The sequence below is a fragment of the Delphinapterus leucas genome, chromosome 15 (assembly GCF_059928025.1).
Source record: "Delphinapterus leucas isolate spDelLeu-1000000601 "Yukka" chromosome 15, BTC_Dleu_Yukka2, whole genome shotgun sequence".
NCBI classification, from domain to species: domain Eukaryota; kingdom Metazoa; phylum Chordata; class Mammalia; order Artiodactyla; family Monodontidae; genus Delphinapterus; species Delphinapterus leucas.
This window is the reverse complement of record NC_143143.1, coordinates 9,710,783-9,724,173: the sequence shown is the minus strand read 5'-3', so window position 1 is coordinate 9,724,173 and position 13,391 is coordinate 9,710,783. Positions and strand designations below refer to the sequence as shown.

Sequence of the window (13,391 nt, the reverse complement as noted above, 5' to 3'; positions counted from 1 at the left end):
TTGTAGCCTTTAGTAAAAAACTATAATTGCGAGTATAGTGCTCTCTTGAGCTCTGAGTCATTGAGCGAAGTATCAAAGCTGAGAGAGCTGTGGGAATCCCTGACTTTGCAGCCAATCGGTCAGAAATGCGAGCGGCCTGGGGACTCCCAAACTTGTGGCCGGTGACTGAAGTCAGGGCGAACTTGCTGGGGACAGGTCCTGAGCTCACAGGGTTGGTGCTAACTCTGAGGGTTGGTGCCAGAACTGCACAGCAGTGATGTCAGTAAGAAAGCTGATGTCTGTGGGACCTCCCTGGCGGTCCAGTAGTTGAGAATAAGCCTTCCAAGGCAGGGGATGTGGGTTTGATCCCTGGTCGGGGAACTAAGATCCCACATACCGCAGGGCAACTAAGCCCGTGGACTGCAACTACTGAGCCCGCGCGCCGCAACTAGAGAGCCTGTGCACCACAACTAGAGAGAAGCCCGCACGCCACAACAAAAGATCCTGCATGCCGCAACTAAGACCGGACGCAGCCAAAATATTAGGTAAATATTAAAAAGAAAAAAACAAAGAGAAAAGAAAGCTGATGTCTGAGGCTTTCTCCACCTGATTGCTGTGTCTTATATTTCCCAGTGGTTTCTACACTGTCACTATGACTGCCCCCCACATGGAAAGGGGAAGGGCCCTGGTGTGGGAGACGTGTGACACGGGGGGGGGGGGGGGGGGGGGCACGCCAGGCGCAGGGAGGGGCAGGGCACTCACCAGTAGAGCTTGGAGTGCTCCACCAGAGTGTACGTGTCTCCATCACCGATGAAGGTCCCACATGTGAGGCAGATGAAGCATTCGGGGTGGTACTTCAGCTCCCCGGCCACCTGGAAGGGGAGTTGGGGACAAGCCACCTCAGCAGCCCCTTCAGCCCCCATAGCTCCTCCCCTCGGCCTCCTCTCAGAAGGGCAGCCCCAAACCAACTTCGGGGCAGACAGAGTTGCCTCCATAACAGCGGGCTGAGGGATACAGACAGAGAAACAGGCTCAGGAGGCACAGAGGAATCAGAGAACTAGTGAAAAGAAGAACAAGAGAGATGATGGGAGAGAGATCTGGAGCAGGGAAACCTGTGAAAACACATACACATGCACGCGCGCGCACACACACACACACAGGTGAGGTGTGTGAGTGGGGGAGGGGTGCTTACCATGACCAGCCCCTTGGTGATGTGCTCTGAGCACCCGTGGCAAGACTCGCCATAGCGGGCCCAGTAGTCCTTCTTGCAGAAGAGCTGCCCATCCTTCTCATAGTACTGGTGTGAAAGGGAGGCACTGCATTCGCAACACCTGGGTGGAAGGGGAGCTGGGGCTCAGAGGGGCCCACCCCTCCCGCACACCTGGGCCCTTCCAGTCTACAGGCAGCACTAGAGAAAGGTGTACCCTCTGGACGGGAGCAGCCTGTGTTGGGGCACAGGGCTTGGCAAGTGGAGCCGGGGATGGATTCAGCGCCCACCCCCACCCCCTCTGCCGTGGCCCCTCAGCCCGAAGCCTTGGTACTACGTGCAGCCTGAACGCCCGCCCTCGGCAGTTCTGCACCCAGGGTGTCTGGCCCACTTGCTAGACCTGGACTGAGAGGTGTGACTCATCTGAGCCCCCTGTCCCTTGTCGTGAAGGAAGATGGCCAGCGAGGGCAGGCAAGTTACTCTCAGTCACCCACCAGTCAGGCCCAGGGAGGGCTGGAACCTGGGAGCCCAGGATTCAGGTCGGGGGGGGGGAGCGGGGCTGGAACAAACTGTGAGCCCCACTCTTCCAGTCTAGTCGGATTCCTCTCCCTCCCCCTCCCCCCACTCCCAGCAAAGCAGAGGCAGCTCTGGCGGCTGACATAGATGGTGGTAACCTTTCGGCGCTGTGAAGACCTACTAAGTGCTGGCACCTTCCCATTTTCTTGCTTAATAAATTTACTAATCCTCACAGGCCACCATGAGGCAGGCATGGCTATCCTCGTTTTAGAGATGAGGCAGATGAACTTAGGAGGGTCTACCCTGCCCAAGGTCACAGAGATGGGCACCATAGGCCCCATGAAGATACTCCCAGTTCCACCAAGATACAAGGCAGGAGTTCAGCTCAGTATAGACCAGTCAGTCAGTTAAGAGAGGGGATCTCCCGGCTCCCTAGGCTTCAGCCAGCCCCACGAGTGCTGCCAGTCACAAGAACGGGGTTCAGCATAGGCAGCGGGAAGGCCTGGCTGGTGGGGCCCCTGAAGGGCAGATGGGGAGAAATGACGTACAGGCTTCTTTCTATGTGCCACCCCCCAGGCCAGGAGCTGGACCTACATGCCTGACGTCTTTCCCGTCAAGTGTCCTGGTCGGGTGGGGACCAGCAGCTCAGCTAAGCCAGGGTAATAAGCAAATGCAAAAATGTGGGACCTCCAGTGACTGACACCCTCCTCAACCCCGGGCACAAGCCCCACTGGGTTCTGCAAAGCCTGACCCAGGGTCCTGGCATGCACAGGTATGTTTGGGCCGGAGTACACACTGCGCAGAGAACGGCTAGGGGACCCGTCCAGCTCTGTTGCTGTCTGGGTGCTCCGGGTGATGTACCAAGGTCGCATAGGGATAGGAGGGCCCAGGCTCTGAGCTCATGATTCAGTGGGGGAACAAACCAGGAGACAGGAGGGCAGGAAAGACTGGGGCTGGGTCAGAGAGCACTGTGCTCCAGGCAGCCGGGAAAGCCTCCACTCTACCGTAGCCTGCACAGGGCAGCATTCATTGACTGCACTCAATGACTGCTCCTGAACTAGGGAACTGGGGAGGGGAGGGGGGAGGAGGAGGGAGCGCATAGCAGCAAGAGTGCTGCTGGGACACTGTCCCTTTAAGAGGATCCAGCCAGTTCCCCATTGTCTGGTAGCCTGAGGGGAGGGGCTGGGGACCACAGCTTGGGGCTTTGGGCAGGGGGCGGGCAGGGGAACACAAAATGCCCGGGTTTTGGAAGCCAGGAAGGCGGGGTCTGATGAGCTTTCTCAAAAGGGATGGCGAGTGGGGAGGGAAAGCCTCTGGAGGCAGCGCTGGGATGCGGGAGGCTGCAGCGGAAGCAGCGGCTGGACGGGAGCCATGACGTCATCTGTTGCCCCTGCAGCCCTTCCTGCCCCCACAATCGCTGCCGACTGCAGTGGGTGGGCATCTTACCACGGGGCGGGCGACAAGGCAAGGAAGGCACCGAGCCAGGAGGGAGGACACCCGGGGACGGGGAGGTCCCCGGCGCAGCCCCCAGGGGGCTCTAACCTAGCAGGAAGGTGCGCAGCAGGAGAGCAGGCTCCGCAAAGAGGCGGGGCGCAGGCAGCGCACGGTGACCTTGGGGAGATACCCCACTCCCTGTGCAGATCGGTGATTCGCTTCGCCCTTCCGCTGACCAGACCCGCCAGACACGAAGCGCGTCACCGCGGGAGTCTCCCCCACAGCCCCAGGCTGCAGGAAGCAGCCCCCCTCCCCCACCTCGGTGGGCGGGTCAGTCGGGGCTCTGGAGCGGCAGCCTTCCTCCCGGGGAGAGAATGCTCTTCTGCCTGCAAACTCCTAGTCCTTCTCACGCACAAACATTCGTCACTGTAGCAGCCCTGGAAGACCCCACGTTGCTTCACTCAGGCTCTGTGAGTGCAGTCAGCTCCCTGATAACCACTTCCCTGAAGCCTGATCAGATGCGCCCATGGCCCCCCACGCAGCCTGCACCGCCAGCCTCTGCCATTAACCTGCCGGCTCCCCGAGGTCCCAGACCAGGCACCTACAAACGCTGGTGCCCGAAGAGAACAGAAGTGCTTCCTGCCGGACTGGCTCACTCTGTGCACTCAACCAGGGGCAGTTCCCACCCCCAGCGTCCTCAGAACTGCTCCAGGGCGCCCTGGCTCAGCCTCCATCTCAGATAGGGGATCTAGCCCAGGCTCACATAGTAGTTTGGTGGCTGGCGCCTGGGGCCTCAGTGGACCTTTGCCGATGGAAGGCACACAGGAGCCCCTGACTCTGTGCATCCCCTCACCCCTCAGGCCCGCATCGGGCCAGGAGCCAGAGGAGGCAGGTGGGGCAGGACATGCCTGGCTCTTGGGGTGCCCCCCAATGCCCCTGCCCCTACAAAGGGTGTCAAGAGAGTAATACCAGGTACAGTGTAGCCCTCTCCCAGAGCAGCAAAGGCAGAGCCAGGCTTGAGCAGGAGACGAGGGCACTGTGGGGCTGGAGGGGGGATGAACAGGCCAGGCTGGGAAGCAGTGGAAACCCCTACGGCGACAGGTCCTTCCCTCCCAGGGGTGCCCTCTGCCCAGAGCCACATCCCTGGACACCAAGGGTGAAAAAGAGCAGCTGGGGGACCAGCCTCAAGGGAGACCTGTACCAGAAGAGCCAGGAGCCTCAGCGGTGGCCTGCTTCCCCTCGACAGGCAGCCAACAGGGACCAAGGAGTTTCAGTTCTCCTGCCCCACTGCCCAGCCTCAGGTGGGTCTGTCCCACCATGGCCTCCAGCCCCAGCCCTCACACCAGGGGCCCTGCCCGAGGCCTGGGACAGGTGGGGAGGGGGCTTTCCACTTACTTAGCCCCTCGGAGGAAGCAGCATCTTCTCAGGTTCGAGGCCAGCATCCTTTATCCTTTGCTGCTACCTATCGCAGGGGGGCCCCAGAGGCCAATGGGGAGTGCAGGGGTGGGCCGGACAGGCTGTTTCCCTATTCTACTCCAGGCACTCAGGATTGGAGGCTGCAGAGGGAGGGGCCAGCGTGGCCATACGGCAGGGGAGGAGGATGCAGTGATGTGGGTGCAAGAGGACTTGGTCTTAGCTCACAACAGGAAGCAGCTGAAGGGCCTACTGCCTGGGCTCTGGTGCAGGCGGGGAAGCTTGGCCGGCACTGTGTCCTCAGCCCTGCACACCCGAGAAAGGCACCCTCCGTGCCCCCCGGCCTCTGCTGTAACAAAGGCACTGGAGCCTCTCTGGGCACAGGGAGCAGCTGCTTCTTCTGGCGCTGCCCCCGAGGGAATAGAGCTTGACTTCCATGGACAGTCCATCCTCTTTGCCTGCAAGTCCCCCAAAGAGGGGGGCGTCCCAGCCCAGGCTCCGGCCCCCAGTGCCAGCTGTGCACTCAGCCCTCCTCATCCAGGGTCAGCCCAACCAGCCTCCAGGGAGATGTTACCCGAGTTACGGCAGCCCCAGGGCTCCTGAGCTGCAGGCTTCTGGGAAGGGACCTCCCAGAGGCAGCAGCTAGGCAAAGGGAAGCCTGGACCCCCCCGGGCCTGGCCACGACCTCCCAGGAGGCTGGAACAGAGAAAGGGGCTGGCTCTGCGGTGACAATGGGCCCACAGCAACTCTGTCGCTGCAAGGCTCTCGGAGCCCAGGGGCTGGTGGCAGCCCCGCTTCACGGCACTGAGATGCTTTCAGGGGCCCAGCAGGCAGCGACTCCTCTCTGAGCTGCTTTCCTGACTGTCATGGGAGTGAGGACACCGTTGGCCTCAACCAGGTTTGGGGGCTGTTGGGAAGACCACACGCCGCGGGGCCAGAAACACTGTGTAAGTCGTGGAACCATGTGGAAGCCATGGCTCTTACTGCCTGTGGTCCCTCCCTCACTGTGGGAGCCTTCCCTGTGTCCCCACCGCCCCAGGGCCAAACCCAACGTGCCCCTCCCTGCCGCCCCCTCCCAGGGCCTCAGCCCTCTGCTGGTTAACAGGGCAGGGACCCCTCCAAAGCTAGGTTCCATGCATCCTGCCCCACTGCTGCCCTTCTGTGGCTTCTGTGGCTGCACGCCTGGCCCTCCCCCATGTCTCCCAAGGCTCTACCTCCCTCCCCACCCCATGCACCGGGGCCGCCAAAGTTCTTCCCTGGATTTCTCTTGGCCTCTTCTCAAATCCCATCCCCCAGCACTGAGTAGGCTGTTGTCTCTGCCCTTCCCACCTCTGATCGGTCTCAGATCACCTCGGCCAGCTTTCGGGAGAGCACTGCCTCCCTGGCTAGCCTACTGCACCTCCACCTCAACAAGGACAGGGCACAACTCCTCACCAACATGGCCCCCAGCTCCACCAGAGCCGACAGACCACTGGCCTCCCCTGCACCCGGGGTGAAAAACCAGACTCTGCTGTAGATTCTGCCCCTCCCACTCACCAGCCGCCAGCTCCACCCCACAGCCCCTGACTTCTTCAGTTCTGCAGTGACTTGGAGTGAGACAGACATAGGTTCGAGTCCCAGCTCTGGCTGTTCCAACTTCCAGCAAGTTACTTGACTTCTCCGAGCCTCCATTTCTTACGTGGAACTCGAGCGAATAATGGCACCTCCTACGGTTATGGTGAAGGTTTAATGAAATGACATTACAAGAGTCACCAATGAATAGTGGCTAATATGACTAATCCTTGCCAAATATCGTCCCTTCTAGGTCTGAAACTCTGTCCACTCTTAGTCACTGTCCTATGTCAGGTCTTATGGGCGCAGAGCCCCGAACTATTGACAGTCCCTTCCCTGCCATGTTACCACCATCTGCCCACTGGGATGGCATTTTTCAATAGCACTTCTGCCCACATCCCTCCCCTGCTTTCTGACCCTCTCTGCTGGCTCCCTACTGCCCTCAGAAGCTACTGATCTTGGCATTCAGGGCTCTTCACTGAATCGATCCTAACTTTGCTTCATCATCATGTCTCTCGACTCACTCTGTTCCAACCAGATGAGCTGATCCCGGGCCTTCAACGGTTTGCACTGTCCCACCTCCCTGTCTCTGCCTGTTCAGAGGCCCTTTCCTCCCTGAAGGCCTCCTTCTGAACACCTGATTGGGAACCCCAGGACACGGAGCCCGCCTCTCCTCTGGGCTCCCCAGCCAGTGCGCGTACTGTGTGTTCATTTCGCTCACTGGCTGTGTATCTTTGGTCAAGAGAATTAACCTCTCCGTGTTCCGATCCACGGAGACAACATGTATCCAACTATAAAAAGTCCTTAAAACAGTGCCTGGTCCTTCCTAAATTGTAGAAAATGTTAAGACATTTTTATAAAAGAAAAAAAAAATCCTTGTCGGAGCCTCCCACTGCCTAAATTAAACTCCTTCGGTCGGTGGTTGATGCCCTGACCCCAGCTGGGCCTCGCCACTTTACCTTCCCTCCTTTTGGGTGCTTTCCTGCCTGAACTCTGCCGTTTACTGACTGGGCCAGGCCCTGTCACCATTCTACCCTTTGCACCTGCTGGGCCCTCTGTCTGGAGCTGCTTCCTACCACACTTCTCCATGTGGGAAATCTCACATCCCCAGCTCTGGCCCTACAGAGCTATCTAAGGCTACCCCCTGCCCCTGCTTCTCAGGACGGTGCTCCTGGATTGCTGGGCCACCTCTGGGTCCCCATGTGCTCCACCACAGCTCTGGTCCTACTCTCCTACACTTGGGAGTTGGTGTCCGGAGGGAAGGGACTGGTCTTACTGGATATGCATCTTCCAAACTAGCCTGGGGCCCATGAAGGAGGCCCAGCTCCTCCCAAGGCCTCTCTCTGGAGCACCAGCACCCAGAAGGCAGGGGCGCACTACCCTCCACTCCTCCCCCAAGGAGCCAACAGGCCTTGGTATTACGAGCATAAACGCAAGTCTCGCCTTTTCTCTCCTTTTCTGTCTAGAATGACAAAAAAGAAAGGCCTCCAGGGATCTTCTAGTCCAAATGCTTCATTTCACAGATGGGGAAAACTGAAGCCAAGGACTTGCTGGAAGTCACAACCAGAGATGGCACCAGGAGGGATGGCCACGTCTCTGGCAGGCCTTGCTTAGGGCACCCGAGCTCAGGTCAGCCTGCCCTACCTGAAGCAGTCTGCGTGCCAGTCAGCATTCAGGGCCTGGAGGTACTGGCCATCGTAGATCCTCTGGCCGCAGCTTGCACACACGGGCAACTCGCTTCCTGCAGGGGTGGAAAGGGCGTTAGGAACCATTCTCAGGAGGCGCAGTTTGCTGCAGGCCTGGAGTGGCCTGCGCCAACTCCACATGCACCTCCACAAATCCTCCTGTACACACGCAGCGCCCAGGCTGAGCAGTCGCTGTACAGAGCAGGAGAGAGAATGCAGGTCTGAGAGTCTTGCTGAGACCACAGCTGAACTACCAAGCTCCTCTGGGCCTCAGTTTCTCTCTCTGTAAACTGAAGAGGAGGAGCAGATGTCCGCCAACCCCCAGCAATGGCATCCTTCAACTCAGGCACGGTAAATGCGGAGAAAGAAAGCAGCACGATTTAGAAATAAGGCAGTGGGTGACACTCTTGTCACAGCCCCCCTTCCTCTCCTGCCTGCCCAGTCCCTTCAAAGGGCAGGGACTGGACAGGGCTAGGTTGGTGCGTCCTGTACTGAAGCCCCCTGGAAGGCTTGGCTATGCCATGACCTAACATGGGGCCAGGGCCGTAGGACTGGGCTCCCAGACACCTGCTCCAGGGAGGCCCGACACCTCTTCAAGACAGCCACTAGGCATGCTTAGTCATCCCTGGGGCCTGACACCCTTGGAGCTGGGTGGGCCCTGGAAGATCTCCCAGCCTGCCCCTTCCCATTGTACAGTTGGGGAGACTGAGCCCTGGAGAAGGTAAGGCTTGCTGGGTCACCAGCCAAGCTCCAAGGCCACAGTCTGCCCCTCCATGAGGACCCAGGGACCTAGGAGCTACCATAAGGTGGGCCCCTGCTCCAAGTGGGCCTTCAAGGACCTGGGGGAGGGTTGGCAGTAGCCCCAGGGGAGGGCAGGGCTGGAGGAGCTGACATAATAGGACTTTTGTTGAACCTGGTGGACCTATGAGATTGCTCGGATAAGGAAACCCAGGAAAGGAGACCCCAGGGAGAGAATCTTGGGGTCTTCATAACCCTAACTGTCCTGCAAACCCAAGCCTTGGGCCCCAGTAGGGGGAAGGGGCAGAAGAGGCGGCTAGGATGAGAGTCATCCTCCCAGCCAAGACTGATGGCAGGCACTGGGTTTGGTGCAGGGAGAGGGGGTGGGGGCCCCAGCATACATCCAAAGGTTCCCCAGAGGCGCATCTCTGCTCTGTCCATTCTGCCCCCAGGCTCCCAACCACCAGCACCACGGGCCAACTATGTGGCCCTCAACTGTACAAACGAGGAAACTGAGGCCCAGCAGGTAGCACCTGGCTCAAGGTCACGGAGCCGGCCAAACGCTGGGCTGTGAGTCAGGGCTGAGGCTTTCCCAGCGACTCTTTCTTCCAAGGCCGGTTAGAGACGGGATAAGGGCGAGCCCCGGGTGGACACAGCACGCGGATGGAGGCCAGGACTGGGCGAGCTGTGCCTGGGATTCCTCCCGGGTGGTCGTCGGTCGGGGTATGGGAGAAGGCGGGGATGAAAGGGAGGAGGGGCCCTCCGACTGCGGGAGGGCAGCCCACCGGGGCCGAGGAGGGGGAAACAGGGTGGGAGCTTTTCAGGGAGGGGCCTGCGGGCTTCGGAAGGACGAGCTCATCCCGGAGGACACAGGGGCGCGGCCTCGCGGCAGACCCAGCCTCCGCGGCGGCCAGGCCCGGCCCCCACCCGTGCTCCCCGCTTCCCCTTCTCCCCCAGCGCGGTGCCCCCGCCCGCCCGGCCCCTTGGTCGGCGCCCCGCCGGCCCGCACCCCGCGCACCTTCCTCTCCCATACGTTCTTCCCTCCAGGTGCAACAAAGTAGCGTCAACCTCATGCACTCGGCGGGGGGCGGGGCCCGGCGGGGCTGGGGCTGGGGGCGGCCCGGGCCCCGCAAGCTCGCCCGCAGTCGCCGCCGCCGCCGCCGCCGGCCCGGGAGGCGGGGGCGGAGAGCGCGGGCCGGGCAGGGATGGGCTCGGGGCTCGCGGTGCCGCCGCCGCCGCCGCCGCCGCCGCCGCCGCCTCTCAGACACCGGTTCCGGCACCGGCTCGGCGCCGCGGCGGCCTGGGGAGCAAGCGGAGGGGCGGGCCGGGGCGGGGCCTCGGAGCTGCGGCACGGGGGCGGGGCGGGGCGCGGGCGAGCGGCCGAACTGCCCTGCGCGGCCCCGCCCCGCGCCCTCGGCGGCGCCCCACCCCGCTCAGCTCCTCTTTTCATTCATTCTTCCTGGAGTGACAACACTCTGCTCCGCGCCACTTGGCCAAGACGCCTAAGCCCAAAGCTGCGGCTTAGGTGGAATGCGTGCTCTGATGCGGCAACCTAGGGGGTGTAGAAGCGACAATTAGGGGCCTCGGTTTCCCTGCGGGGAGCCCTTAGACCCAAGCCTGCTGGATGGGGGCCAAGAACCGAGACCCGACCCGGAGGAGACGTTGTGGATGGACCCTGAGGACCATAGTGGTTGCTTTGGGCAGGGGCGCCGGCCAGGTCCTCTCCCTCTCTGAGGCCTGCAGGGAGGGCAGGCCCCAGCAGGATTGGGGGGAGAAGGCGATGGCCCACGTCTCAGGCTCTCACCAGCTAGGCAGGGCGCTAAAGGAGCAGCCTCTGGGGGAGACTGTAGCAACCTTGCTCAGGGATTTGCTCCTCCCAGTGCTGGAGGCCTGGAGCTGGCGCCGCCCTGCCCGGCGTTCCGGAGGAGGCGCGGCTGAATGGGGTTTTGGCTGAGGGAAGTGGCCAGAGGAATTGGGTGGTCCCCAACGCACAGGTGCTCAGTCCAGCACTGGAAGCGTGGAGCACCCTGCCAACAAGTGGAGAATCCTATCTCCGCGAGGCCCACCGCCCACTTCGTCGTCCTACTGCCTGGGAGCCTATTCGGGGAGAGGTTGAGCCACATGCTTAAGTTCACCCAGTGAACAAGGGACAGAACTGCCCACACTCCAGCTCCAGCCATCAAGTTTGTATAGATTTTTCTCTAGTCAGGGCTTGGGTCCAGTGGCTGGCCTACAAGGTGGGGCATTCATCCCTGGGTGCAAAACAATTACCTGGGGGAGGGAACAAAATATAATTTTTCTTTCTTCCTCCCTCCCTCCCTCTTTCTTCCCTCCCTCCCTCCCTCCCTCTTTCTTCCCTCCCTCCCTCCCTCCCTCCCTCCCTCTTTCTTCCCTCCCTCCCTCCCTCCCTCCCTCCCTCCCTCCCTCCCTCTTTCTTCCCTCCCTCCCTCCCCCTCCCTCCCTCCCTCTTTCTTCCCTCCCTCCCTCCCTCCCTCCCTCCCTCTTTCTTCCCTCCCTCCCTCCTCCCTCCCTCCCTCCCTCCCTCCCCCCCCTCCCTCCCTCTTTCTTCCCTCCCTCCCTCCCTCCCTCTTTCTTCCCTCCCTCCCTCCCTCCCTCTTTCTTCCCTCCCTCCTCCCTCCCTCCCTCTTCCCTCCCTCCCTCTTCCCTCCCTCCCTCTTCCCTCCCTCCCTCTTCCCTCCCTCCCTCTTCCCTCCCCCTCCCTCCCTCTTCCCTCCCCCTCCCTCCCTCTTCCCTCCCCCCTCCCCCTCCCCCTCCCCCTCCCTCCCTCTTCCCTCCCTCCCTCCCCCCTCCCTCCCCCTCCCTCCCCCTCCCTCCCCCTCCCTCCCCCCTCCCTCCTCCCTCCCTCTTCCCTCCCTCCTCCCTCCCCCCTCCCCCCTCCCCCCCCTCCCTCCTCCCTCCCCCCTCCCCCCTCCCCCCTCCCCGCCCCCCCTCCCCCCTCCCTCCCCCCCCTCCCCGCCCCCCCTCCCCCCTCCCTCCCTCCCCCCCTCCCCCCTCCCTCCCTCCCCCCTCCCCCCTCCCTCCCTCCCCCCTCCCCCCCTGCCCCCTCCCTCCCTCCCCCCCCTCCCCCCTCCCTCCCTCCCCCCCCCTCCCCCCTCCCTCCCTCCCCCCCTCCCCCCTCCCTCCCCCCTCCGTCCCTCCCTCCTTCTTTCTTCCCTCCCTCCCTCCCTCCTTTTTTTTTTTTTTTTTTACGGTATGCAGGCCTCTCACTGTTGTGGCCTCTCCCGTTGCGGAGCACAGGCTCCGGACGCGCAGGCTCAGCGGCCATGGCTCACAGGCCCAGCCGCTCTGCGGCATGTGGGATCTTCCCGGACCGGGGCACGAACCCGTGTCCCCTGCATCGGCAGGCGGACTCTCAACCACTGCGCCACCAGGGAAGCCCCCTCCCTCCTTTCTTAATATTCAGATTGATGCTGGTGCCCTCATTCTGTCTGCTGGTCAGATGGCCCTAAAGCACGTATAGTAAAGTGTCCCAGGGAGGTGTGGAGGTCCTTGGAGGCTGGGCAGCAACGTTTTTTGCTTGTTTGTTGCTTTCCTATAGGGTATATATCAGGCAGGGTCCTGGCAGGAAACAGAGAAGCACTCAGCAGGGATTACTGAGCAGAGTTTAATAAAGGGGATTTTACAACGGACTGGGCAGCATTAAGGGAAACCCATGAGGACACTCACGGCCTCAGGAGGTGGCAGCAGGTAGCACCCCTGGGTGAAGGGGCTTGGGAGAGGGCCCCAGTGCAGGGTGCAGGGGGATACTGAGTGGACCTAGAGGGGCTGTGGGCCTGTGCCTGGTTAGGTAGAGGATCTCACCCAGGTTTCTTTTTGTTTTTAAATTTATTTATTTTTTTAAAATTTATTCATTTATATATATATTTGCTTCATGCGGACCCTCTCCAGTTGCAGTGAGCGGGGGTCACTCCTCGCCGTGGCGCGCGGGCCCCTCACCGCGGCGGCCTCTCCTGCTGCGGAGCACAGGCTCCGGGTGCGCGGGCCTCAGCAGCCGTGGCACGCGGGCTCAGCAGTTGTGGTTCGCAGGCTCCAGAGCGCAGGCTCAGCAGCGGTGGCGCACGGGCTCCTTTGCTCCGCGGCACGCGGGATCCTCCCGGACCAGGGCTCGAACCTGTGTCCCCTGCATTGGCAGGTGGAGTCCCAACCACTGCACCACCAGGGAAGCCCCTCTCACCCACTTTTATAACACAACTAACCCTTACAGAGTAGACCTGTGGCTGCAAAAGAGTCTTGAAAAGAAAGCAGGTTGAAGATGATGCTGATACCGCAAGACGAGCGAAAAGACAGAGCTGGCACTTCCCTCTCTTGTCGGAGCTCCTTGTCAGACACGTTTCCCGTTTCCTGGTGAAACCAAGGACCAACTCATCAGATCTGACATATTCGGTCACATTGCTCATCCAAGTTATTAAGTCTTTTTTTAACTGAAAGCAAAAAAGCAATTTTGTACTTTTAATAAATAAAAGCATTCAACTGTTGTTCATTTCATCTTTCGAACATTCTTCTTAAACACTGCTTTTGCATTGTTATGTGATGAACATTTTTTATTATTTGTATAGTCAATTATGTATGTAATTTATAAGTGAATGTGTCTATGTGTGTGTTGGGGAACAAATAATAATTTGGGTGCGGGCTTCCCTGGTGGCGCAGTGGTTGAGAGTCTGCCTGACGATGCAGGGGACACGGGTTCGTGCCGCGGTCCGGGAAGATCCCACATGCCGTGGAACGGCTGGGCCCGTGAGCCATGGCCGCTGAGCCTGCGCGTCCGGAGCCTGTGCTCCGCAATGGGAGAGGCCACAGCAGTGAGAGGCCCGCGCAACGCAATAATAATAATAATAATAATAATAATA

General features: G+C 60.8%; 1 protein-coding gene across 11 annotated transcripts in view; it reads right to left on the bottom strand.

Annotated features, from left to right (window-relative positions):
* Positions 1–9,705, bottom strand: part of LIMK1 (LIM domain kinase 1) — a 61,496-nt gene extending 51,791 nt beyond the window's left edge. For 9 of the 11 annotated variants that reach the window (XR_016387763.1, XR_016387764.1, XR_016387766.1 and 6 more), the window contains exons 1-4: positions 9,542–9,705; positions 7,745–7,841; positions 1,172–1,310; positions 742–851 (exon numbers count right to left, since the gene is read on the bottom strand). Coding sequence is in view for 1 of the 11 variants with exons in the window: in XM_022588086.3 (XP_022443794.1) it covers positions 742–851; positions 1,172–1,310; positions 7,745–7,841; positions 9,542–9,596 (401 nt within the window). In the remaining 10 variants the exon portion in view is untranslated. Of the gene's footprint in view, positions 1–741; positions 852–1,171; positions 1,311–4,531; positions 5,616–6,085; positions 6,256–7,744; positions 7,842–9,541 lie in introns of those variants that run through there. The other 2 variants (XR_016387772.1, XR_016387770.1) reach the window with 2 other exon arrangements.
* Positions 9,706–13,391: the final 3,686 nt, after the last annotated feature.